A 27493-nucleotide genomic window follows, 5' to 3' on the forward strand; every position below is an offset into this window, starting at 1 on the left:
ACTGTTGGGGCGTACCTCGGCTCACCGGGGCTGTGGTGACCGCTGGACCGGCCCTGGCGTGCCTGCTGCCTGCGGCGGAGGAGCACTGACGTCTGGGACCTGCATGCAGTCGGTGACTCCAAACTGAGCCTATCATCGCGGACCCGCCTGCTGGTGCCTTTCTGTCACTGGGGGCCCGTTGAAGATAGCCTGGACGGGGGCGATGTGCCCGGACGATTGTGGATGGTGTGGGAGTGGCTGGACCGGGCTTGTACAGTCGCACATGGCAGAGGGGCACCCGGGACAGATTCGCATGACCCCCTAGGAGAGGATTGAGGCATGCTGGAGACGGGTGAGGCTTGGTGACCTGGAGTGTTGCAGCGACCCCCCACGGGATGCATGGACTATTGAACTGGAGATACAGGACGCGGATCTGGAGGGCACCGTCGACATAAACTTCCCTGGACATCTCTGCTGGGACTGAGAAGGCGGTGAGTTGAGCCTACTAATTGGGGTGAATATACGACCATAACAGTGAGGGCCCACCGCCTGCTTGGCGAAGACTCACTAGGCCCTTGCTTGTTGCGACTCCTGAAGAGTCAGGATATTACCCCGGGTGGGGTGCCTACATGCAGCGGGTGCAACGAGGGAGCCTGTGGGGCCCGTTTAAACGGACAGCTGGGGGCAACCCTGTCGCTGTTACTAGGCAGCCTTCCTGTTACTGCTGGTGCGCGCCCACTGGAATTGAATGGTCCCTCCTGCAGAAATGTAGCGCAGTGGGATTTTGGTTTGCCTCTCCCCCGAGACGGTGGAACGTACCTGCGAACTACCTGGAGGTTTTGGGCCACAACAGAAGGAAACAGCAGGACACTGGAACCAACGCGGACTCCGCCATGGCGCGAGTGGACCTCAGTGGGCTATCACAATTGCCCAGCTGCATCCTGCATACTGCCGTAGAGGAACCAGTGAACAAACTGGACCTTATCTTGCAGGAGGTCAGAGACTCGAGGATAGCCATCGAACAGCAAATCGGTGCTCTCACAACAGGCCTCACGCTACTCAAGGCAGACCATGCAAAACTGGCAGACAAGGTGAAGGATAATACCATGGCGCTGGCAGATCTATCCCCGCAACAAACTCAGACCATGACAAAAGTGTAGCAACTACAACAACAGGTCAACAACCTACTAGACAGGGTGGAGGATGCGGAAGGACGGACAAGACGGAACAATGTCCGTGTCATTGGCCTGCTGGAACGATGTGAGGGGCGGGATCCGGCGACATACATGGAGCAGTGGTTTCGCGACCACATTGCCCTGGAGGGTATCTCCACTCAATACTGCGTGGAACGTGCGCACAGGATAACCACTGGTCAACCTAAACCGGGTGCCCCCCACGGCCACTCATTGCCAGGCTGTTAAATTATAGGGACAGAGACGCACTGCTACAAAAAGCATGAGAACTGGGCCAGATCAACTTTGAAAATGCACGGATATCACTGTAACGGACTACACACTTATGGTGCAACAACAGCGCTCCTCGTTCCTGGCTGTAAAAAAGAAATTGAGAACTTTGAACCTCAAATATGCTCTCCTCTTCCCTGCTCGTCTAAAAGTCATCTATGCACGTAAGACGTACTTTTTTGAAAGCCCGGAGGACATCGAAGAATAGTTGGAGGTAACAGACCCCTTGGAGACTGGTGAAAACGCTTCCCAGAGCACTCAGGGCGAATCCAGTCATGCGGACCGGACCGGACCGGCGTGCGTCGAAGCAGACGGATACGTGGGAACTCCTGACAACTTAATCCGACATCACATCAACAGCGACAGGGCAAGGAGCAGGCACTCGTAGAGGCTGCTACTTTTAGACATCCTGCACCTGTGGAAGACACGGCCTTCTCTGAAGAAGTAGAACTGAACCGATCGGACTATGAGAGTAGCGTGGCACTCTTTCCCTCTGTAACCCCTCGGACGGCGGATGGACTATTTGGCTGACCTGGTATGATGTGGTTCTTTACAAATTGATTTTGTCCATTGGTATGACATCCTAGTTGTATATTGGTATGATACATGCAAGGTGAGACGTTCTATTCTGTTCTGTTCTGCTATGTATTGTGATCACATTTTTTTGAGCCCGGGATCCGTGAAGTTTGGAACTCATGAATACGATGGAGCGTGACCCATGCTCTGTAGACGGCATTGGCGATGTCCCCCGATCGGCGAATGCTGCTGTAGTACAGGGCGTAGTTCTGTTTGTTGTGTTTAGTTTAGTGGTCCGGTATAGTTTCCCGACCGGACCGAGTATTGGGGGTTTTGGGGAGGGATGTGGTCCTATGTGCCTGTCGGCCCTGAGAGCACTGTACACAGTCACCACTATGATATGGTCTGATCGTAGGTCTAATAAGATATCCCAATGCATACACTCAGTAAGCATAACGTAATAACATGGAACGTTAGGGGATTGTGTTCCATACAGAAACGTCATAGAATACACGCTCAGCTATTACGAAGAAAAGCGCAAATAGTATATTTACAAGAATCCCACATCTTACAGCAGGAGGCAGTGAAGCTCCGCAAGAAGTGGAGAGGACAGGTGTTCACGACCAGCTACTCAGGATATGCTCGGGGGATCACTATCTGGATTCGTCATGGGGTACTTTTTACACCACTGGAACACCGCATTGATAAACAAGGGCGCTGCATATTTGTACGTTGCTCCCTGGATGGCCAGCTGGTGGTGCTAGGTAGTATATATGCGCCAAACACTGACCAGGACAATTCCTTACCACCCTGAACCTGGCACCAACTGGTTGGGAGGTGCACCCATGGATTATAGGTGGGGACTACAACATGATTATGGATATCTCCTTAGATAGGGCACATCCTCCTCTAAACGGGGCGGGCGTCACTAAACAAGCGCAGGCACTGTGTGGATGGGCGGTCGGATGGGCCCTGTGTGATGTGTGGAGGATGCGGCACATGACACATAGTGAATATTCGTTTTACTTTCCGGTTCACATGCTGCACACTAGGATTGACAGGATATATTGTTCAAATAGTATCGCAATGCAAGTCACACGCACTACTTATCTTGCTAAAACTTTCTCGGACCACAACCCGTTGGAAATAACGATTACATGGGGCAGGATACCTACTCCGGTGCCCACCTGGAGACTGTGGCCACAACTGTTAGAAGACACAGTGTTCTGTACTGCCATGACTGACACTATTATACATTACTTCCTAGAAAATAGCTGCACAGCTCTAATGGCTTGATTGAATGGGACGCCTTTAAGGCAGTAATACGTGGAAGGGCCATCAGTACGACGGTCGGGGCTCGACAGGAGGTTAATAAATCCCTAATAGACTTAGAATGCAAGATGGACGGCTTAGAACAGGAGGCGACGCGCGTTAGGGGGAAACAGGGGTTACTCCAGGAACTTCGTATACAGCATGCAGAGTTACTTGAATCTCATCGCAACATAGACTATCAACGATACACACAGAGAATTAACACAAACTAATAAAGGATGACCCCTTGGTCACGGTGATTAGCGAGATCACTACCTTGGAGGGTGGTACAGCGCACACACAACAGGACATTAACACAGCCTTCTATCACTACTATGCTATGCTTTATAGCAAGCCCACGGATAGATTGGACACACAGATAGACGATTTCCTAAATACATTGATGAACCCACGACTGACCCCAGATGCACTCAAAGATCTTTCAGGCCCGGTTACTAAAGCGGAAATAAAAACGGCAATCAGAAGGCTTCCCCGCAATAAAACCCCTGGTTTAGACGGGTTGCCAGCAGAATTTTATGACACCTATGGAGATATACTTATACCCCATTTGGAACTCCTGTATAAAACGGCATTGGAGAAAGGTGAACTGCCACTCACAATGGCACAGGCACTGACAGTCACACTCCCAAAACAGGGCAGGGACCCTACTGACATGGCGAGCTACCGCCCACTGTCGCTCCTGGTAATGGAATATAAGATTCTAAGCAAAATACTAGCAAATAGACTCCTACCACTCCTGCATAAATTAATACATATAGACCAGACAGGTTTTTTACTGGCCCGTAGCACTTCTTTGAACATCAGAAGATTGCACTCCTTACTGTCGGCCACCCCACCACACTATGGTCATGCTGGATGCGTGTCACTAGACCTTCGCCCGGCGTTTGACACACTGCACTGGGAATATTTGTTTAAAGCACTGGACAAATTTGGGCTGCCGGTTGAATACCTAAAATGGCTCCGTCTGTTATACCAGGCTCCCAAGGCTCGGGTCCGCACCAGGGGCCATATCTCAGATGTGTATCTGATTTTTCAGGGGACGAGGCAGGGGTGCCCATTATCCCCACTTTTATTTATATTGGCGCTGGAGCCCCTGGCTATTAAACTGCAAGCGGACGTACAGGGTATGGGTATTCCGATCGGACCCACCGTACATCTTTTTCAGCTTACGCAGACAACATAATTATATAATGTCAAAGATCTCCGATCAGACTTAACCCCTATGGCAGAGATATTCACTGTCTTTGAATCTATATCGGGATTGCCCATTAACCCGGTGAAATCTCATGCCTTCTTCTTCTGAGAGCAAACGATCCCCATGCTCAATCAGTTCGGTCCAGTGGCAATACAAGTCGCACCACAAAGATTTAAATACCTGGGAATACAGGTGTACCGGACCCCCGCTGGCAATTTACACAAGGCAATTAGAGGCCTCCGTGCTAGTATTGCCTTCTGGATTATGTTGCTACTGTCGGTGATAGGTAGAATAGCCAACACCAAAATGGTTGTCCTCCCAAGACTACTCTATTACTTTACAAATCTACCGATACTGATTCCACAGTGTACTTTCAAACTTTTAAACTCCTTACTCATTGATCTAATTTGGGGGACTGGCAGATGGAGGATTAGCCTCCGGAAGCTCCAACTTGGCACAAACAAAGGGGGACTTGGGGTTCCTGACCTCAGGGCATACTATTATGCCTACCAGTTACAATGGCTTTCCTTTTGGACGGCCAAACGTAAACTCCAGGAAATAGGCTACACTGAGCGCCACATAGCAATGGGAGCCTCGCACGTGCTGTTGCTCCTGCGTTGTAAACTCCCCCAGCAGCTCCCTACATTGCTACGCACAGCACTACAATGATGGAAAGCGGCACTCCTTTATACAAACACACTTCCTGCCTATGCAGGTAACATTCCCCTTTTAGGCATACCATTGGCAACTGGACGTATAACACGCCGTACCATTGCCCCCTGGATGGACGCAGGAGTCAGCACAGTAACAGACCTGTTCCATGAGGGACACTTGCTGGATTACAATAACTTTGTCCGGAACACGGGAGTACCAGACCATCTATACATCCTGCATATGGCTTTGATGTAGTATTTGAAAAGAACAGTGGGCCCCACTTAGACAAGAACCAGATACTCATGAATTAGTCAAAATGTTACATTACATGGGACGGGGCAGGCACTTAGTGAAATGGTTATATGCAGGGATCTGGGCGCATGCAGGAATATCCCTCACCCAATTGCAAGATGCTTGGTCGGAGGACGTAGGACGAGTCTTAGTAGGAAAAGAATGGGTGAAAATCATAGAAAACCCCCAAAAAATTACCAAAAACGCTAAATTTAAATGTATCCAAACCATGGTACTCCACAGGGCCTACTTCACCCCACAACGCTTGGACAAAATGTTTCAGCACACTCAGCACCAATGCCCCAGATGCTATGCGGATGGGGCTGGAATAGAGCATATGTTGTGGACCTGCCCTCACCTAAGGGCTTTCTGGGACTCGGTCAGAAGGCTAATTTCTGCAGCTATACAGAGGGAAATAGCCAATACTATGGAGGAATGCATCCTAGGTATATATAAGTCCCCCTCGAAACACAAAGTAGCTTACAGGTTTGCAAACCTGTCATTACTTCTAGCAATAAGGGCCATCACAATGCGCTGGAAGTCCAAAAAACCACCCCCCCTTCATGTGTGGCATAGCAAAGTGATCAGATGGGGCAATGCAGAGAGTGCGGCACTGAGACGTGAGGAGGTCAGGGGTCTCCGTAAAACTCCATTAGCACTGGAGTGGGATACAATGTTAGAATCCTTAAAAACACAAGAGGTGGACGTGGTGGAATCTCGCGATAACTCACAGTAAAACCCACGGACCCCATGAACCTATGTTATACACCTTCCTAAACATTATGTTTGTTTTTCTTTCGCTGTCTGGGCCAGTATAACAATAAGCATAACAATGGATATGTATATTTGACTGTTAAAGATATATTAGAAGGTATTAGACTGTATATGTCAGCTGCCACTGTACAGATGACCACGTTCTTTATGTTATTTGCGGATACTCAAAGGACTGGAGGGTGGTGGGAGGGACTTACTTCTTGGGAAAGTTTTGTTTTATTAATACAGACTGTGTTACTGTGAGATGAAACGTATAAGCTTGGCTAGGAGATCTTGGACAATCGGACACTGCCATGTATATACTTTGTGTTGATACTACTACTTATTTTTTTTTATATATTTTTATTGAAGTCCTTTAGTAACATTTCTGATTGACATTGCATAATAAATTCATCAAGAAAAATACAAAAGAAAAAGAAAAGTTATCAGGCCTTCAAATACAGTAATGAGTACACTTCTCAGTATCCCTCCTAAATTTCAATCAAAATAAGATCCCCAAATTTTGTTAAATCTTCTTAAACCCCCTACTCGCAAAGCATACATTTGTTCTTTTTTCTTAACTCTCCTCATTTTCTGTAACCATTCATGCATGGATGGGATCTGTTCTGGTCGCCATTGATGTAATAACAAAGATCTGGCCACCGCCATTGCAATGTAGACCAATTTAGCTAGCTGGTCGGAGAGCTTAAGATTGAAATCAAAACCATATAGCATCAATTTTACATTCACCGAAATCATAATATTATAATGAGTCTGAAAAAAGCAAATATTTCATCCATCCCAAAATACCCCAATTCGTACACAGTGAACCATTATGTGAGACCAATTAGCCGGGGAGTGATGTAAGCACCTAAAACAATTTGCTGGATTATTTGCATACATTTTAGAAATGGCAGCGGGTGTCCGGTACAGCAACCATTTACCAAAAAATAACATTCTACGCCAATTGGCCCCCCGGAGCATGCTAAAGTTAAATTTATTAACAGTTGTCCAGGTATTCAAAGATAATGAATGGTTTTCCTGCTCCTTCCATTTTTTGATAGCCTTTTGACTTAAATCCATCTCCCTACTCTGCGCTAAACATCGCTTCCAATCCCCAGGTTTTCTATCAAGCTTGTTCACGAGAAGATCATTAATAACTTGACTTGCTTGGTTCAACTGTGTAATGTACAGTTGCACAAAAAATGTATAAACCATATTGTAGGACCCTAACAACATAAAATTCCTATGTCAAATGTGACATTTCTATCTGGGTTATCCATAATCCATTTCTCAAAAAATCTGTAACCTTAACAAACCCTGCCCGGCCCAATTTTCAGCTAGGTCTGACCCTTGTGTAATCCATAATACTGGTAATATGCTAGCCAGTAAAGTTGTTGCATTAATGGGGGGGAAGTGATTATCTTTTAAACAAGGCACAAAGTTTTTTAAAAAACCCATAATAGTGTCTTATAGCGAACTAATTTGGGAGATGTAATTACCTGCAGAGGAAGAGGTATCTGAATTTCAGTGCACATTAAATCAAAAAAGAAATTTATGAATACATTTTTATTTTGGGTTTGACCTTTAAATCTTGATAGATACTGTGCGAAGTATGCATTATAGTAGTCCCTAAGATTTGGTAGGGCGAAGCTTCACTGATCCAACTCCTCATATAGGGTGCCTATTGCAACACAGGGTGTCTTCTTTGCCCAAATAAAAGCCGAAAACATAGATTCTACTCTTGAAAAAAAGGTCCCTGGCAAAAGCATGGAATAGTAGAAAACAGAAAATTGAATAAAGGAAGAACAGACATTTTTATCAGAGCGACCCGACCGAGAATCGTCAGAGGAAGTGAATTCCATTGGGCAAACATTACCCGGATCTTTTGAAGAAGGGGATCAAAATTTAGCCCATACAAGTCTTTGATTGATTCTGAAAAGAAGTCTCCAAGATATCTCTTAGGCTTAGTATTAATGCAGCTACATATATTGGGGTGCAGTTCCGGATCCCCACCCCCACATACCAAGATTTCCGTTTTCTTTTTGTTAATGCGATATCCCCCCATTGCCTCAAATTCATCAAAATTCTGAAATACTCTGGCTTGGGAGCGAATTTCAGGTTTAATTAGAAGCATAATATCATCCGGGTATAATTTAACCTTAACCATAAATGGAATCGGGGGAAGAATATCCGCACAGTTCCTCAATGCGACTGCCAATGGTTCGATAAAAATCGCGAAGAGGACAGGCGATAGTGGGCTGCCCTGCCTTGTGCCACGCTTGACTAAGACTGACCCAACCTTTGCTGTATTTATAATAACATTGGCTTTGGCACCAATATAAAGATTTCGAATTAAGGTTATAATTTTGCCCGAAATACCAAAATGCTCCAAAATTATAAAAAGTGTCTCCCATACCACCAAATCAAAAGCTTTTTCTGCGTCTAATAACAAAACCAAAGCAGGCATCCCTCGTGTCTCAAAATAATCTAAAGCTTCAATCAAATAATGAGTATTTGTGATCAATTGCCTGCCGGCAATGAAACCATTCTGATCCGGGTGGATCAAATCTGTTGTGAATTGATTAAAACGTATTGAAAGAAGTTTTGTTGTAATTTCATAATCAGTGTTCAATAAGGTAATGGGCCGATAAGAATTTGTATCTTTAGCATCCTTCCCCTTCTTCAAAAAACTCACCAGAGTACCCTCCCGAAAAGAGTCTGGTATCGAACCACCCACCAACATCGAATTCAATATTTGTAAAAGTAAATCGGAAAAAGTGCAAAAAAATACTTTAAAAAAATTCGCAGGCAGGCCATATGGGCTGCATGTCTTACCATTTGGGAGCTATTGAACAACTAATTCTAATTCTTCCATGGAGAATGACCTTGCCATTGTCGATTGCTCAATTTGGGAGAGAGTGGGTAATGCATACTTTTGTAAAAATTGTATTAAGTTTTGATGGTTTATGTTATTTTGCTGACTAAAGATGTTATTGTAATGACTGAGCATTATCTTCCCTATTTCAACCGGATCTACTCTGTCTGTATGGGTAAATGGGCACTTTAATCCTCTTATCAAATTAGCAGCAGCTTGCTCTCTGACCTGCCAGGCTAGGAACTTCCCTGTGAAATTGCTTTCATCATATGTTTTCTGGGATTGTCTACAGAAGATCTCCTCACTTTGGGCATAGTAATCTGCACTAAGTTCCCATTTCGCCTCATCAAGTTGATGTTGAATGGCGCTAGATGAATTCAGATGTCTTAAATCGCTTAATACTTGTATTCTTTGTTCAAGCGAATTCTTCTTAAATCTAGTTGCTTTAAGTATGGCTGCAACCTTACCTATAATGAATCTGCGGATAAAAGCCTTTAAAGCATCCCAGACCATGTTGAGTGGGGCTGACTCAATATTCCCAGAAATAAAATCTCTAATCTCTGTTTTTAAAGAGTCGACCCATGCTTCGTCATTCAGATATAGTTTGTTGAACACCCAACGTTTAGGAGTTTAGGAGTTTTTACATTTTTTCCTAAAACAAACTCGGTGACTAACATTGCGCGATCAGAGAACCCATTATGAAGAGTCCTCTGTTTATTAAAGTTCAGTCGTCTGGAAAGCCAGAAAAAAATCAATTTGTGAGGAGGATTTAAATCTTCCTGACCAGCATGTAAATTCTTTTTTAGCAGGAAAATGTGTGCGCCACGGATCACAGAGGTTGAGCGTTGTTTTATAGTTCAGGATGGTTTTCAGCGATTTTGGCTTGGGCTGTTTTCTTGATTGATCGGTAGAAACCAAAGTTGAATTAATAAGAATATTGAAATCACCACCAATGATGACCTCTCCTATCACCGTCAAAAGGGATGGGAACAACTATTCATAAGCTCTAGAATTATCTTCTACTGGTGCATAGAAGCTTACAAAGGTAATAGGTCTTTGTCTATTTTTAATTTTGCAAGTAGCCCAACACCAACATAGCCCTCTACCCCCTCAGGAACCCCCACTATACGGAGGTTTGATCTTCTGGTATAATTTTCCAAATCGTCCAGTTTTATTTTCAATGCTCGTCTACTCTTATTGATCACTTAAACATATTTTTTAACCTCCATCATCTGATCCTCCAGGGTTGAGATTCGAGTCTCGGCTTCTTGAAGAGGGAGTGGAAAGCTAGAGACTGAGTCCTCGATCTTCTCCAGTCGCTGATGGATTGAGACAGTTCGGCTTTTTGGAATTTTTTCAGCTCCCGAACCTCATCCAAAATTAAGTTCAGCATGTCCTTGACTGTCATCTGGATTTCACCTACGGGCTCAGCATTCATGTTTAAAATGGGGCTGAATGGGTCAATTAAACATGTAGAGGGGGTGTCCACAGCCGATGGTGAGGGCGACTTCCTTAATATTGATTGGGCAGTATTAAGATCAGTAGCGATTTCAGATCCCAATCGATTACAATCTTGTGATGTTATTGCCTTTGCTGAATCATCTTCCCTTTGTACTGTCAACAAAGATGTTTGTTCATCTTGATGAAGAATCAGAGCAGGCACTAAGATAGTGTTAGGTGTTAGATGCAGGCTTGGGCATTACAGGGGACTCAGTGAGACCAAAATTAGTAATGACTGATGTTTCTGTTAATTGGGTAGATGCCGAAGGAGTTGCTGATTGATAACCCCCTAAATTACCATCGATGTGTAGCAAATTTTGAGCTGGACTGCTTATCAAGTGTACACTGGATTTTTTCACAAACAAGGGGAACTGTTTTAATCCTTTAAACGAACTGGCCATTTTATCTTTTTTAACTTCGTTTTTAACTTCGTTTGGACCGTCGTGGTCGGATTGAGTAGGATGCGCAGATTGAGCAGGTTGGAGAGCGTCCGGACCGATATTCAACCTCCTTGTTTCACCCGGTACCGGACTTTCAACTGTGCTGGTTTGATTTAATTGTTCAGTGGAAGGTCCCTCTAGCTCACCTGTACTCTCAGAGGACTTCTTATCGATCAGCTTGGTGGCATCTTTCGCTTCCTTAGCCTGCTGCCGACGAGCTTTTGCTTTAATCCGCGTTTAGTAGTTTGCCCATAGTATGAAAAGTGCAAAATTGCTCCTAGCGATACTAAAAGTTCTCTTCTCCACTCCCTGAAGTCAAATAAACTGTAGGTTGTGCCTCCCAATTTTCCACTTCTCCCCCAAAAAAATCCTCTTTATCTGTCAAGTGAATTAGGAGCCTCGGGTTTCCTTTCGTAAAGGAGAGGGGCCGTCTCCAATGCGGGCTAATTAGCTGCTACTTTATACAAAAAAAAAGCACCAAAAGTTTTTTACGTTTTTTTTTTCCTTTCCCCCTTCTCCTCTTTCTTATGAATCCGGTATCAGAGCGCTGAGTACGAATAAGTCCAAAAAACCGTCCCCCTATACATGGGACAATGCCAAGTTAAACAAAGTCGGTACTGAGAAAAAAGAACTCCCACATCACAGGGAAGCTCCCTGGAGGTCCTTGATTTTAACACAGGGACTGCGCTCACCTTCTCTTGGTTGCTCTTGGCTGTTGCAGGACTTGCTTTTCAGAGAGCACAGGATATTTCTGAATCGGCATCCAGCATTCAATCGGCTTCAACGCGTAGAACCACTGATGGAAGCAGAAACCACTGTTTTTTTCCCCCTCACACCCGAGCGGGGCAAGCTCTAATCACCGGCACGCCAGAAAATGCCAGCAGCAGCTGCCCGCCATTGACCTCGACATCAGAAGGATGAAGGAGGGAGGAGCAAGATGGAGCAAGTATTCCTGGTGGCTGTGCGGAGGCGTGGACTCCCCCATTCAGCCCATCACCTTCAAATCACAGAGCTAGCTACTACTTATTCTTACCCAGTTATCAGAGTGGATAGTACTGTTGTGACCACTAGTGTAAATTGCACGAAAATGTCCCTTCTAGCTCGGAAGGAGTGAATACATATGTAACTGTTATACCCACTGGGCAGGGAAACCATCCTGTGAGTCTGAGTCGAATAGTAATTGCATTGTCCTGTACGTTCTGAAAAACTACTAATAAAAATATGTTTTGAAAAAACAATTATTGTTAAGTGATGTGTAGCTTCCATATGTTGTGGATTGCGCAGTTGCTAAATGTCTACCATTGTAAAGTCTATCATGCCATCTTTTTCGACCTGGACTGCTTACTTGTGTGGTTCTTTTGTAGTCCCTGATCTATCCAATTCGTCATTTAATGTCAACTTTAGGTCGCCTCCCCATAGTTATTCTATTTCAGGGATGTCTCTAAGTTTCTGAGATATATTCTGAAAAAATTGTCTATGTTTGGTCCATGCCATAGACATTAACCAGTCTAATATGGTGCCCTCAGATGTGTCCAGTAAAAATAATATATCTGCCCAGGTCATCTATTAAGGTTTGATCAATAAGAAATTGTACGCCCTTCTTCACCAGTATAATGACCCCTCGAGAATAGTCAGAGTACGAAGATAATATTAATGTATCCGCTCATTTACTTCTGAACTGACATTTAGTTGTTCTTGCAAGGTGGGATTCCTGCAATAGTGCTATATCAATGCGGTGTCGGTCTAAGTATGTAAACACCTGCTGTATTTTCTTGGGGTTATTTAAACCTCTAAAATTCCAGGATAGCAATTTAAGTTGTGAGGATTTTATTCTAGTCTCGATACTCTAACAGAAAATATCTTGATGGTTATGAAATACCTTTTTCTCATACATCTACACTGTGCAATATACATCTTTACCAAGTTTGCATCTAGTAGTCTATTCTTGAAATCATTGTTTGGCAAGTACTCTGTTTGTGAGAGCCTGTAATAAACAATAAACTTACCCTTAATGTCCCCACCCACTTTAGCATCCCAATCATAACAAAGCCATACCCTTTTAAACAACAGTACCATTGTACTAACTGTAATAGGGAGCACCCTCAGGGGGGGTGCTGAGTGATCGCATCAACACCCGTAAGAACGGATGTGGTCTGGTATATCTGAGAAGTTTGGTATGATATAGGTAGCAGGAAAAGAAAATTGCAGTTAGTACTTTAGAATAGCAAAATCCAGGCCCTAAAGGTCTCTGCTAGCATAGAGTTGTTACCTACCTAGTATTATATGTATTTTTGAACTATATCTACCATTGTACCATATTGTAAAACCTGATCTTCTATATAAACACATAAACAATATCCGTTTGTACACTACTAAATAGGGAATTGTCCAATCCTTAATGTTTCATATCAGGTAATCTTACTATGCAAAGCAGAAATTCCAATGTTCGTATAGGTGATAGTCCATACTTAAGTTATGCATCCTCCATAGTACAAACAAAAAGATAAAACAAGAAGATCAATGATAACTCCAGATATAAAAACACACTATTAGATGCAGTCTCTAATTGAGTCTATGGCTACATAATGTATCATATGTGTTACCACCAGTTTAACTTTATCAGGGTCAGAGTTCCCACTTCTCTGTGCTTTGCTCCTGGAGAGAGATTTTTTGATATAGTCCTGCACCGCATTTGGTGTTGATAGTATTTGTGAGCATCTATCATGGGTTCCCTGCAGCCTTGCAGGGTGCAGCATTGCATATTCAGTGCCCATGTCTCTCAGTTTCTTTTTAGTAGAGTTGAAGTCTTTGCGCACTGTTTGTACTGCGACCGTGAAGTCAGGATAAAAAGACACATTATAACCTTGATAGGTCATTTGCTGCTTCTCCCTTGCCATCTGTAGAATCACATCTCAATCTCTATAATTAAGAACACGAGAAAGGATGGGTCTTGGTGGGGCTTCTGGTGGTGGCGGAGGTGCCAGTGACCGGTGGGCACTTTCAACGATAAGCACATTGGAGGAGCTCTCTGCTCCAAAAACGTCTCGCAAAATAACTTTCACTTACATTTCTAACCATCCCGTGTTGGTACTCTCTGGAATCCCCATTAGGCGTACATTATTGCGGTGTGACTGCGCTTCTAAGTCTTCGTTCTTCTGCTTAATAACTTCCAGTATTTTTTCGTCATCGTGCTGGATTCGTCTTCGACAGCTGATATCCGTACTTCTGCCACAGTTATGCATTCACCTTGCTTATCAAGTAGTGGCCATGTTATCTACTCTTGGTGTAAAGGAGTCAGCGCTGAACTAGCAGTAAAGGGCACCGGGCGTTTCCCCCGTGGGCTGCTAGGGTGGGGCCAGTTTTGGGCCCTTGGGGAGCTGTTTTTCTTACCGGGGTTGGCAATATCAGCCCACTGTAACAACATCTGCCGAAACCGGCCCTCACAAACTGCTTGGCTGCATCAGCCCTCACCGGGGTGGGGGGGCAGTGGAGCAGTTCGCAAGGGCCAGTTTTGGTTTCCATTCCAGCCCTGAAGGGAGTCAATCTTACCATCTATGTCTTGGAGGCTTAGCTGTATGGCGTGCAAGGTGGCATCCATATTGGATTGTTTCACTTGTTCCGCATCCAGCTCTGTGTCTGACAGCGCCGTTGTTGTTCTAAGCGTGAGGCAGTTGTCAAAGGAGAGTTTTGGCTGCTGTTTGTCTGGTTTTCCCATGGCACAGGCACTTCTGCGATAGTAAGTGAAGATTGTAAGGGAGCAGTTGGTATAGTCTTTTTCATAAGTCGGTGGTCAGGTCGCGTTTTCTATAGCCCCAATAATCGATGGTTGCGCTGTTTATCTCAGCCCATCAAGTGCAATCATGATTTACAACCGGCGCTGTATAAAGTGCATGTCCTGTAAAATTATAGAGAGGTACTCCCTATTTCCTTGTGGTGCTCTTTATATTCAAGGGTCTTTGAGTAAGTCACGTAGCTCTCACACCGCAAGCTTATTAGGTTTTCGGAATCAACCTCTTATGGGTCACTGACCAGGCTGTAGATGTAGCAGTTCTGTAAACGTAGTATGAGCAAGGGGTAGGCAAATCTATGGCATTTAGTTCACAGTTTATTTATAGCAATAGTAGGTATCTTTCAGGTGTGTAGCATATGTAATGTAGTTCAATGATATTAGTTGAGCGCTGTGTTATATGGCTAGATTACGGAGGGCAACTTCCACGCGTACCTACTGAGCAGTGCAATTTCAAATTCGCCGTCCTCAGCATTCATGTGGTGCCATCAACTGTTGGACCGCACTGCATGTGATCAGGCCGTGCGCAGCGTTGTATTTCCCAACTGCCACCCGAGGAGCAGTTATCAGCACAATGAGGTAGAGAATCTGATGTTGTGTGCCAGGGCGCTGTTTATATACAAAAAACAAAGTTTTTTCGCCTCCGCTGTGCAATGTTCCAGCGACTCGAAGGAAAACCACCAGAAGCAGTGACGCAGCAAGGCAAATGACACGCACCACCTTCAGCGATTTCTCCCATTTTGTGCTAGAACGTGGGTACACATCTCACACTTCAGCAGGGCAAATATTTCAGGCTCAGTTCCAAGCCACCCACCAGTAACACAAGATGGCTCCTAGATAGCCCATGGCATCCCCGGTAGCTTACGCCCCCTGGAGCAGCGACTGGTTTCAGTTTCATCTACGCTGCGACTTACGTCCATCCATCTTGTTTTGATGTGAATGACCGAGAGTCTCACCTTCCAAGCTGAATTTCTCTGCCAAGGCACATTATTTCTTGCAATCAGCGCCGCTATCTTGTTGCGCAGCTATTCTGATTTACTTTTCTGCTTTTCTTATAACTCAGGGTTACCAAATGCACTGCTTTCCTTTCAGGATCGTGTCCCCGACCGGCGGAGCAGCACTAGTGTGCAGCCATTCTGCAGCGCGCCATCTAGCGCCCCCAAATGAGATTGAGTAGTTAATGGGATTTTTTGTTCCATCTTTAAAATTGTGATTTTTGCACTGTAAAAGAAAATCCCTAGCAATAGGGAACAGCATGTGAGGGGCCCAACCCCTGGTGATAGCTGGGGGAGCCACAGTGGTGGAAAAATGTATTGAAATCCATCCCAAAAAAGGGGTTCAAGATGTTAAAATCGCAATTTTAATTAAAATTGTGATTCTGTGAAAGCCATTTAATGAACAGAAAAGAAAGGCACAATTTTTAGTGAAATGTCCTATTTTCATATCAATCATGATTTTTCACTAAAAGAAAAAACTAGGGAAAAATGGGAAATAATATTGCCATTTAAAAAAGTAAATAGAAATCACTGTGCACAACCAAGGAAGTCTGTGTGCAGCATTGGTTGGGTCACGTTGTGGGCTAGCACAGTGCCTGGCCAAAAGCCAGGACCTGGGGCCAACCCTGCTGCGCATGGCTGAAGACTGTGAACAGAAGATGTTGAAAATTAAGTACAGCATTAAAAACATACAATTGACTTTTATAAAACCCCAGTTGAAAAGTCAGTTATGGTTCTGTTTCAAACACTTAGCTTTGGATTATTTTCCTTCATTGTTCTCTAACACTGGAACTTAATAAACACCCCTTCAGAAGTAGTCTAAGCAGTTGTCACCAAATGTTTGTTGATGTGTCATATTATACTCCTTGAGGTATATTGTTAGAAGAGATGCATGAAATTGAAAAGGTGCAACCACCACCTTACAAAGCAGCACTGACTGGATACCATTTATGTGAAGGACTTTAAATGAGAGCACAGTAATAGAAAAATAAAGACCAAAGTCCATATTCTAGATCATTTTTTACTTCTTATTCAATCAACTAATCATCAATCTTATTCTATTGAAAGTGACTGCATGGAACTGAAACGCACTTTCCTTTATGTCATCTTGTTACCAATTTTTTTTCCTCATAGGTTCAACTAATTAACAAGAATAACAAAGCATTTTGTGGAGGAACGATTTTGGACCAACATTTTGTTCTTACTGCAGCTCACTGTATTTATAACAATCAATACTTTCACATTGTTGTCGGTAAGTGAATTGTACTTCTGCAAAACCACAGTAGCACCATTTTGAGGGTCATCGTGAATTTGGAGCTACTAACTAATGGTAAAAGGGATAGGGAAATAACGATTGCATCATAGGAGGAGGAGCAAATATCATCACATATGATTGATGATTGATTTGATAGTGCTAATGGACACGTTAAACGTCTACGTGCCTATATTTTGCCATTTACTCAAGTGTTGAGTGCTAATATGGAAATTTCATGTTTTGGCATTAGGGCTGGAATGTTGTATAGTTTTGTTATGGTTGTAGATATGTTAACTAATAATTGCTTGGGGCGAATTGTGTGTTGCTATTTTGAGTATATTGTATGCTCAAATATGTAAGTATATTTTTCTTGACCTGTTTTAATTTGTTGTCTTTGTATTTTTGTAACTTTCGATTGACAATAGGAACAAATGGTTTCAGTTACCTTACACACATTTATAATGATAAATGTAATTTATTTTTGCATATGTCATAAATTAATAGCACTCTGGGTATATACATTGTATGGGGTTGGAGGACCTCTACCTTATTGATGGAAGTAACTTAAAAGCAAAGTGAACATGTAAGAAAAGCTTTTTCAAGTCAAATTAATACTCCTCTTTGCATTTGTTTCTCTAAATCAAAGATTTATCTTGAAAGATACAGTGATGTTTTCTTGGGGGAGAGGTAATATGTAGACATTTGGATATGGTATAATGGGCAACTATGTGCTATAAGTAGTGAAATATGTGTCTGGGCACAAACTTCAGTCGTTGGGCTTTTATAGGATGATATGTGACAGTGTGCACCATTAACAATTATTGGCATTAATTATATTTATTAATTAAACTATTTACTTAGTGCAACCTACTACAAGAAACAGATTTAGAGCACTACTTGACTACCAAATTGTCATGTTTTATGAAAATATATGGAGTGAAGAACACTTTTCGTGTTTGGCATGCATTCTTTAAAATTTGCACATTTAACAAGCGTTTGTGGGTCTGCTATGTTTAGAAAAATATCTGTACAGTTTTTATAATCTATTTGCTGTTTGCTCATTTTCATAATGCAGTCGGTGGCCCCACCACCATCTTTTAGGACACACCAGGAGATCCTCCAGTCAGGTGGTCGATCTACTTTTAAGCACTTACCAGTCTTATTGTTAGATGAGGGTTGAAAATCTTGATGAGTATCAGCAAGCGGTAAAGAAGCTTCAGATCAGGTTTGATAAGCAATGAAGTCTAATTCTACTTAGACATACATTTTTTAAACACAAACAAAATATGGATGAAGATATTGACACATACATAACAGTTCTTCATAGACTGATTTTGGAATGCCAATTTGACACCTTCACAGATCAGTTAATTAGAGACCAGTTTATGTGCCAGTGTAAAGATAAACAGAAAACTCTTGTCCATGTGTAACCCATCTTTGGAGGACATTATCAAAACGGCAAAAAGCATAAAAATATCCCAAATTATATCCCAAATCAACTCAAGAGTGCCCTTAAGAAATATAACGGTACAATATAACACAAGTCTGAGCCTTAAAATAATTATTCTGTTGTTTCTTAGTGCTTGACAGAGACAGCAAAAGTCGGATATTTTCTTTAAACTAATATTTTTAATTTTTTTTAGAGTTTTATATAGCGCGAACTTGACCCAAACCGGGTATCAGAGCGCTTTACATAGCACCAGTTACGTTACATGAGGACACACATTCATTTTTGTTAGGCCTGGGGAGATTAAGTGATTTGCCCAGAATCACAGGATGTTTTGGGGTCATTACCGAGACTCGAACCCAGTTTCCCTCACGTTTTAAACTCTGACAAAACTTGCTTGTGTCAAACAGGCAAAATATTATTCTCAAGTTTTCACTTTTAATGTATTTTCTTGTAGCAAGTGTAAGATATGGTTGACTCCTTGGTTTAATATAGGTGCACTCACCCCAACTAAATCGTTTTCTGCTATTAAACATATAGAAGTCATGCATATTAGATTTATGTTTGACCTATTTTCAAAATATTTATTTTCCACAAGAAACTTTATTGAACTTAAAACAGAAGTAAAGCAAGACTCCTTTATCTATTACATCTGATAAAGTACATAATGTATGTTGTTCAGTGGCAACCCCACCCACCCGGAGAGCTATGAATATTCATAGTAGTAAGAGACTCAGTAATACCCTAGAGTTAAATGCTTCTCAAATTCACTATATCATATCATCGTGTCGCCATGCCTATCTTTCGCTTCTTCCCTAATAGTCATTTCCAAGTCTCAAGGAACAGAGTGATCTAGGGCAAGCCAAAGTTGGTGAGCCCTTGTTTAAATATTGTAGCAAATGCTCCCATAATTTTTCAAATTCCCAGCCCAAGCCAACACACCTGATCAAACAAATCCCACAACAGTCTTTCGTCACAATCAAACACCATAGCTTGGATACCCATTCATGTACATATGCAGAAGATTTCCTCTTCCATTTCAGGGCAGTTAGCCATTTTGCCACCAGTCAGAACTGTATACCTCTTTTTAATTCCCAATAGCAGTGTTGCTGGAACTAGCAGCACCTGATACCCCAGGACACCTTTCATAAGGATTAAAATTTCCTTCCAAAAAAAAGGTTTCAGCACTGGACAACACTACCGAATAGGGAGCACACATCCATCCTGCCTCAATACCACTGACATTTCCCACCTATTTCAGCGCGCATAGCCTTTTATACCATTTGGGTTATATACTAAAGGGTCATATGTTTATTCAAGTTTTCTCTGCTCTGAATATTAGGAATCCATTTGGAAATTCCCTTACATAACTCTAGGCAGCAGCGAACATTTATGTTTTCCCCTTGAGTTATGCCCCATTTCTTCATAAAAGAACATTTGGTTCGGGGGTTTACTTCAAATAAAGCAGAGTATATGACAGAAACCAATTCATTTAGAGGTGTAGATGGTCGGCAGTTTTTCGAAAGAGGTTAGTTCCCTTGCTCCCACTATCTTGTTCTCTGTAGGACGGGATCAATGTCAGAGTTGAAAGTAATGCATGTGCTTTGATTCATCTATTCAAAACACATTTTGCATATCTCAAAGGGTTTAATATCCCCTTCAGAAAGTACGTCTCTCAGCATTAAACAACCCCCTTGGTGTCATTTGGTGAATTTGCCCAAGTATTTTGCCAGATAAAAGTTAAGATTTGAGAAAAATGGTGTAAACGGGGAAAAGAAGGATGAAATATCTTGGGCCCTTGTAACTTTGCCACAGGCTTTGAATCTGCGATGAAGAATTACTAACACGTAACCCACTGTGGCCTATATTTTTTTAGGAAACCATGCTACATCCCATGGCACTCTGTCCAGTAGATCTGCCTAAATATGCATCAATGCTTCTCAATATCCCTAAGAGACCATTTGAAATGGGGTCAAAGCTGGGCTGCTTGGTGATACTGAGTGGCATTGGGAAGTGCTAGTTCCCTGAGTTCCTTGCAGCTGAGAATACAGACTTAAACAGCTTAAACAGGTTAAACTGGTTTCGCGCCAGGCCATATAGTTTATTGTCCCCTAGTGATCAGCCATGTCTTTTTTAGATACCAAAGTGGCAAGCACCTGAAATAAAGACAGAGGTTCAAAACAGTTACCCTGCCTACCCACGAAATGAACAGAAGTTGCCAACTGCCTAAGTATGCCTTGATGGGAGAGAGGAGGGTTAGCAGTTGGTAGCATACAACCTCCCCATGGTTAGAGTTATGTAAAAGCCTAAGTATTTGATTGTCTCTTTTACCCATTTTCAAAATGAGATTTTGACCACTTGTTCCTTCACTGCCTGACTTAACCCAAAGCTTCAGATCTCAGATTTTTCCAGGTTCACCTTGAACCCAGAGATTTCACTGTACTTTGTTATAACATAGAACGCAGCTTTAACAGACAATTCTGGTTCTATCATTGTTAGTAGAATGTCATCCACGAAGAGGAATATTTTATTTTGGTCCCCTCAAAAGGACAAGTTTTTTCTTTACCCACAGTCCCAAATCCTGGCCACCAGGTTTCACCAAAAAAGGAAATAATAATGGAGAAAGGCAGCACCCATGTCTAGCTTCTTTAATGAGACGAATTCTGTCCGTCATAATATCATTAATTCATTTTAGCAGTCAAGGACTCGACTTCTATGATGGTCTTCATATCTAATTTAATCTAATACATCATGCATTAGACTCATTAGGGACCAATTGACCCAATTGTAAGTGTTGGAAAAGTGGGACATATGGGTTCTATTCACCAAACATTTTCGAAAAATGTTCACATCCATGTTCAGCAGAGCTGTTGCCCTACACAAAGCACAGGAATCCAGCTTTGTGAAACAGGTAATATTTGCTTCCATTATTGATGGTGTAACTGTTCTAGATTGGAGAAATGAGTTAAATAGTTTTACATGTGTTGGGATAATTACAGATCAAAAGTGTGAATAACAGATATTTATCAACCCATTTGGGCCTGGGGTTTTATTAGACTCCAAAAAATTAATCTGATTCTTTGTCCCCACTTAAGGAGGTAATTTGAGCCACCGAACCATTGATAGGAAGGCTTTTTGAATTGCCGGTTTATGGAATCTGCAGCATAGAGGCACTTATAACATTCTGTAAAGATTTCTCATTTCACTTGCTCATCCTGCTGGACAAAGACCTGGGAAATTTTAACATTCAGAATTTTGTTTTTAATCGCAGACATTTTGAGATGCATTAAAGTGTAAGACTTGCTGGTCTTTTTGTAAAATTTTTGTTTCAAGCATAGGAGAGTTTTTTCAGGCTTTTCCATTCCTAAAGGACTAAGTTGGCCCGCACGTAAGTTAGAGATGTAAGGGACCTAAGATAACCCATAGACTTATATCTTTTTTCCAATTTCAGGTCTGCTTTTAATTTCTGTCTAGTTAAAATCGATTTTCTTTTTTCTCTATCAGTGCTGCTATGCCTTGGCCTCTAATAACTGCCATAAAGACATCCCATATGGCCCTGGGCGAGAATTATATTGTGGTATTATTTTAGAATTATAGCATGATACCTTTTTCAGAAGAGATTTATCAAATCTCCATTTTTCCATTTTGTTAGGCCTCAAACATGTCACCCTCTCATGTAAGCATTGTATGAGCTCAAAGTGCTATTACTCCTATCTTTGTACTAATAGTGGCTTGCATAATTTATTGGGAACACCAATCTTTATCTATTGTACTGTATCTACTGTGAGTATGATCTATGAACGTGTGAAAAGTATGTATATTCTTGTTACAGTGGCACAATTCAGGCCGTATGTCCCTATTATTTTAGTTTACTTCAACTTTACTTGCCATTGTTCCCAAAAGATATCTGTCTTTGTGGGATATGGCGCTAGATTAATGTCTATGACCCATATTAGTTTTCCCAGGCTTATTCTTTCACTTTATTAGTCAAGTTCAAGAGGAAATGTTCCTGGCCTACATTTCATTTGTATGTAGCTAAGATGGCTATCCCTTCCTCCCCCTTAGCTCCTGTTATGTTGGCAAACCTTGTTTACTTTGAGTCTGATACAGCCTCTTTTTCACTGTTAAGTCAATGCCTCTATGTAATATTACCATAACCCCACTCCTTTTTGCCTCAGCTTTAGCAAACATTTACTATGGATAGAGTATGTTCAGCAAACTTGAAACAGCCTGTTTAAGGAGATAGGTTACTTGGATGTAGATTGTTTCAGGACGTTTTTATTATTCTCACACATTTTATGTTTTTTAGAGGGGGAATTGAAAGCTTTGACATTCCAGGTTATTATCTTTTCCATAGCTGTGTGGCTACAAAAGCTCCTTTATTTGCAGCTGTACCAACTTGTGGAAGATGTGTGCAAAGTGTGCCTGATTGTCCAACTGTCGCAACCTACGGGCTCCAAGGGTGGGCACCCTGTCTTCCTTCCCTGCCACATAAACCATCCCAACTTGAGATGAATAACTTAACATATCTAATTCGAAAACAACCCTCCTGGGAAAGGATTAGATGCATCGTTGGGTAAAATGAATGGTAACCAAACATGCTCCCGAACAGTGGTGCTTTAACAATTTTTGGCGTGGGGGTGCTGGCATCAATGTTACATCACCAAAGTCTTAGGGATTGTTAAAAATGCAAGCATCACACTAAGAGCAAGCATAGCAAATGCTTAACAAAATCCTCTAACTTTGCCATCAGAGAAAGAAAAGTAAACACCAATAAGCTGCAATTTGTCAGAAGACATAGCCTGATATTTGACCTCTGTCTTTGCACAATTGCGACAAGATATAAACAAAATGTAAAGGCATCTTTATTGCTCTTTTACTGCCGCAAGTTTATTTTGGTGGTGCTGCAGAAAGCACCCCTAGCCTCGCTACTTCCAGTGCCTATGCTCCCCAGATCCTTTCGCACCCGCTTCCTAATTTCCGCACTGCAGGTGGTTGCCCCTTGAAATTTCAATGAACAATGTATGTTTGTGAAGGCAACAAAACATATAACTTTTAACTTAGCTCAGTCAAGTTGTCATCTATAGCTTACAGTCTCTACTTTCAATTTTTCTGCATGGAATTCCTTGGTGAACTGGGGCTCTCCCACTTCTCTTTTGGTTTCTGTGTTGCATCATGGGATACTGTGGACGGGGAGGCATCAATAATTAGTAGGGCTCATTTTATTTTTCCACAGTGTTACTCATATAGGTTTTAGAGTCTAATTGAAACCAAAATGTAAATCGTAAAGTCCATCTCTGTGGTCTTTCTCCTGTGAAGTTCTCAAGTGATGGGTGCAACGCTTCTTAAGTATGCTTCATGACAGGTCCTGTCACAGGGATACTAAGCTTTCTCTGAATGTGAAGTTTTTCGATTTCCCATCGCTCTGATGACATTGTCTTTCAACTTGGAAGGCCTAATTTCACCAAGATAACTCAAGGCTAAGATTCTGGGTCTTCTTTTTGAGCTACAACTCAAAGTGCTTGCATAATCTGGATTACAAAATTCTGGTCCTCATGTAGGATATGTGCGATCAATCTGTATAGTATCTTCCGATGTGTGAGCTCCTTCTGCCTCACTTACATTACAGAATCTGGTATTATCCCTGCGTGACTTGACTTTCAACTCATGATATCCTGGCTCATACCAACCTGGGGGCACATTAGCATGGCGGGCGGACTTTGTCCGCTAGCCATCCCGACGCGAAAAGGGACCACCCGCCATAAGGGCAGGAGTCCCTTGGGGGCCATTAGGATGCACCCGCCAAAGTGGCGGGCGCATTCTGCATTGCTGAATGCACCGCCCGCCACATTGCCAGGAAGGCATGTCGTGCACTTCCATTCACAATATTGCAGGCACGGCGCGGTGCCTGCCATGTTGTGTATGGAACTGCAGGGGGTACCATAGGTACCCCCCTTGTGCACCCCCCACCCCCCAGAGTCCCTGGGGGCCCACAATGGCCCCCCCAAAAGCAATTCCCACCTGCCTTTCTGTAGTGGCAATGCCACAACAGAAAGGCATGTGTCCGCCCCCTCATAATATGGTTAGCGGTGCCTAGCAACTCCGCCACCCTATTAAACTCTTTTCCGCCTGGTCGACTTGTCGACTGGGCGTAAAAGGGGTGGACGGTCTTTCTGTCTGCGGTGGTCCCCTCCAACATAGCACTATGGCGAGGGGGAAATGGTGGCGGGCGAGGATGGATGTCAGGCGGATCGCCACCGCCATGCGGGCGGTGGCAATCCACCCGACATTCTAATGGGGCCCTAAGTCTTTGTTAGCCAAGATCCTTTCTTCAGTCTATATTCATACCACCTGAAGATAGAAATTGTTCCTCTGGGTTCTTTAATCAATCAATCAAATATTATTTCTGGAATAACCCATAAAACACATAGAAATACAAGAGATACAATAATAAATACACATAAAATATAGAACAATAAAACAAATGAGCCAAGAGTCCGCCTTGTGGAGAGCAAAGCAGTGAAAAGGTAACTAGCCACAATAGTGAACAATTCACTTTGTGTGGATGTTTTCAAGGTCCTCAGATCAGATTTTAAGTTACTGACACCTGTGGCTCTTAGTAGGGGGGCAGCAAACATTTGCGTCTTCATGCAGTATATGCTGGTCAGAGAAATAAAAAATGTACTGCATCTTCAATAGCACCAATACAAAATTAACAGCAAGGCAATGGGAAGTAAGATGCGCCTCATTTAGAGATAAAAGGGTTCAATGGCAGGATTCCCTTACTGAATTTAAAAGTACAACATTTTGGCTAAGGTCGGAGTTATGCCATCTAAAAAGATCCACATTTAGGCACATGTTGGAACAGAAAAAAAGCCTTAGGCTACCATTCTGGACATTGGACAGCTGCCTTGCCTCACAACACAATTTGTATGCTGACTTTACATCTAAGGTACAGTTGCACGTAGTCAAGTTGGGGTTGTCCCAAAAATTTGAGAGAGCAATTTGTCACAGCACTCTCCTGACATACCCAAACCACCCCAATGCTGTGCTGCCTGGAAGATCATATATATCGTCAAGTGCAGCCCTAATATGGGTGCGCTCCAGTGTGCCCCAGACTGTTCTTTAATACAAGATGGGTCTTAGTATGGCACTTGAGACAATATCTAGATCCTCAAATCTAGATACAAAGTAAGTGTTGGAGAGTCAAGCGGAAGTCACGTATGAACTCTTTCTCATATACAGGCAGATTTGTCAAGGTTGAGTGACCCCCAACGTGCGGCTCCATAAAGAGAGGCTTTCTGGTACTGTGAATTACAGCATTTTCAGATTACATATACACATCCACCTGAAAATGAGTGTGCTTCAATCTCAAGGCAGGTTTGCCAGGCCTTTAGTTTTGAATGATTCCTAATGCTGAGGACACATGTAGCAAAGTGGGCCATGACCCCTGCCCTTTGTTTCAAGAAGTACCTCCTTCTGGAGGCCTGTGTCTTCAAGAAATGTGAGATGACAAATTGATCTCTAATAAGTGGAACACATCCACATGTTCCAGTCTGGAGTTGTTTAAGGTGTTTCTCACACATTTATGTGGACTAATCACCATTCATTTTGACTTTTTAATATTAATTATTAAAGCCTTTCTGATGCATAAATCAACACATTTGTTTAAAAGGGACTGTGTAAACATAAAGGGATTTGGAAACCAAAAGGATATCATCGGCAGATAAACACATGGTGATCTTTGTTCCACCAAGGGGAGCTCATAGTTAATGCACTGGCTACCCTCCTTAACCAGCTGGTTTCTATATAGGGTAAAACTTCTGTGGCCAGGCATAAGCCCTGGCAAATGTCATGTTCTCCAATAAATATGTCTTCCTGGGCATAATACCCCAGCAACTGAGCAGGGAGTGCCTATTTCCTGTTTCTTCTATTTACTGTGCAATGAGCGACATTGCTTATCTCTTCTTGCTCTTGGCTCTGTACTGTTGCAGGGTTGTTCTTCAATTGAACATGGCCTTGTTTTCACTCTGAAGAGTGATCCAACAGAACACAAGATGGCCAACACAGCTCGGCTCCCCGCCCTGGCTCCAGAGTATTTCTCTAGCTCTAATCAGAAAGGTCAAATCGAAGTATATGCATCCTCTGTCTGTCCGCATAATTCTTGTGGGACACTTGCCTTCGAGGCACCATCTTGTCTCTGCATTGCTTACACCCCCAACAAATTACTTTCTAAATTATTGTAAAACAGGCTCAGGTTTAAGATTGACTCCATACCTAGATTACCTAAAGCATTTTTAGGAATTCGAGCCAGATAATATGATTTGATTTGGTCTCTGGTTGCATTGTTTACCATTTACATAATGTTTTGACAACCACTCTCAAGGCCCCATTAGAATTGCTTTTGGAACCCAGTTTCTTATAACCGAAATGTGACTCTAAATGCCTTTAGGGTAATTTTTAGGCTAAACGAGATTATGGAGCATATTTACTAACTTTTCACGCAATGCAGGGGAGCATGCATATTTGCTGTGCTGCGTTGCATGAAATGGAGAGAGCACCATATCTACTATATATGGCACACTTCTGCTCCCTTCTTGCACTGGGGCACTTGGAGCTGCCAAGAGCCAATGTAGGCACCCTTGCACCTTGCTGCAAGGGTGCTTATGTTACGAGCTTGGTTGCTTTAGTACAGGAAGGGGTAACTTTTTTTTCTCTGTGTGATGCGGAATGCATTACCCATATAGGGCCGAAGGTAGCGCTTTGCCGTCATAGACTGCGAGCGCCGGGGCAACTGGCCTACTTGTAGACTGGTGTTGTTCTCTAGCGATGGCCCCCGACATCCGCTTATGGCTTAGGAGCATTTTGGCTAGATGGGGACCCCACCTCATGTTCTTAGAGACATGGATTCCCAAGTAGTCAAAGGATCACTGACAGAATTTCGACCTCAGAAATATCGACCTACAAGAATATCGAGTCAACAATATTGAGGGCAAAAATATCGACAT

At 42.7% G+C, this 27493-nt stretch overlaps 1 protein-coding gene across 2 annotated transcripts in view; it reads left to right on the top strand.

Moving 5' to 3' along the window:
- LOC147697735 (coagulation factor X-like) overlaps window positions 1-27493 on the top strand; it is a 333359-nt gene that overhangs the window by 256829 nt on the left and 49037 nt on the right. For both annotated transcript variants that reach the window (XM_086934407.1, XM_086934406.1), the window contains one exon: window positions 16918-17035. In XM_086934407.1, coding sequence (XP_086790533.1) covers window positions 16918-17035 — 118 coding nt within the window. The remainder of the gene's footprint in view (window positions 1-16917; window positions 17036-27493) is intronic.

Source organism: Lissotriton vulgaris, chromosome 8, assembly GCF_964263255.1.
Source record: "Lissotriton vulgaris chromosome 8, aLisVul1.2, whole genome shotgun sequence".
In the NCBI taxonomy this organism is placed as follows: Eukaryota; Metazoa; Chordata; class Amphibia; order Caudata; family Salamandridae; genus Lissotriton; species Lissotriton vulgaris.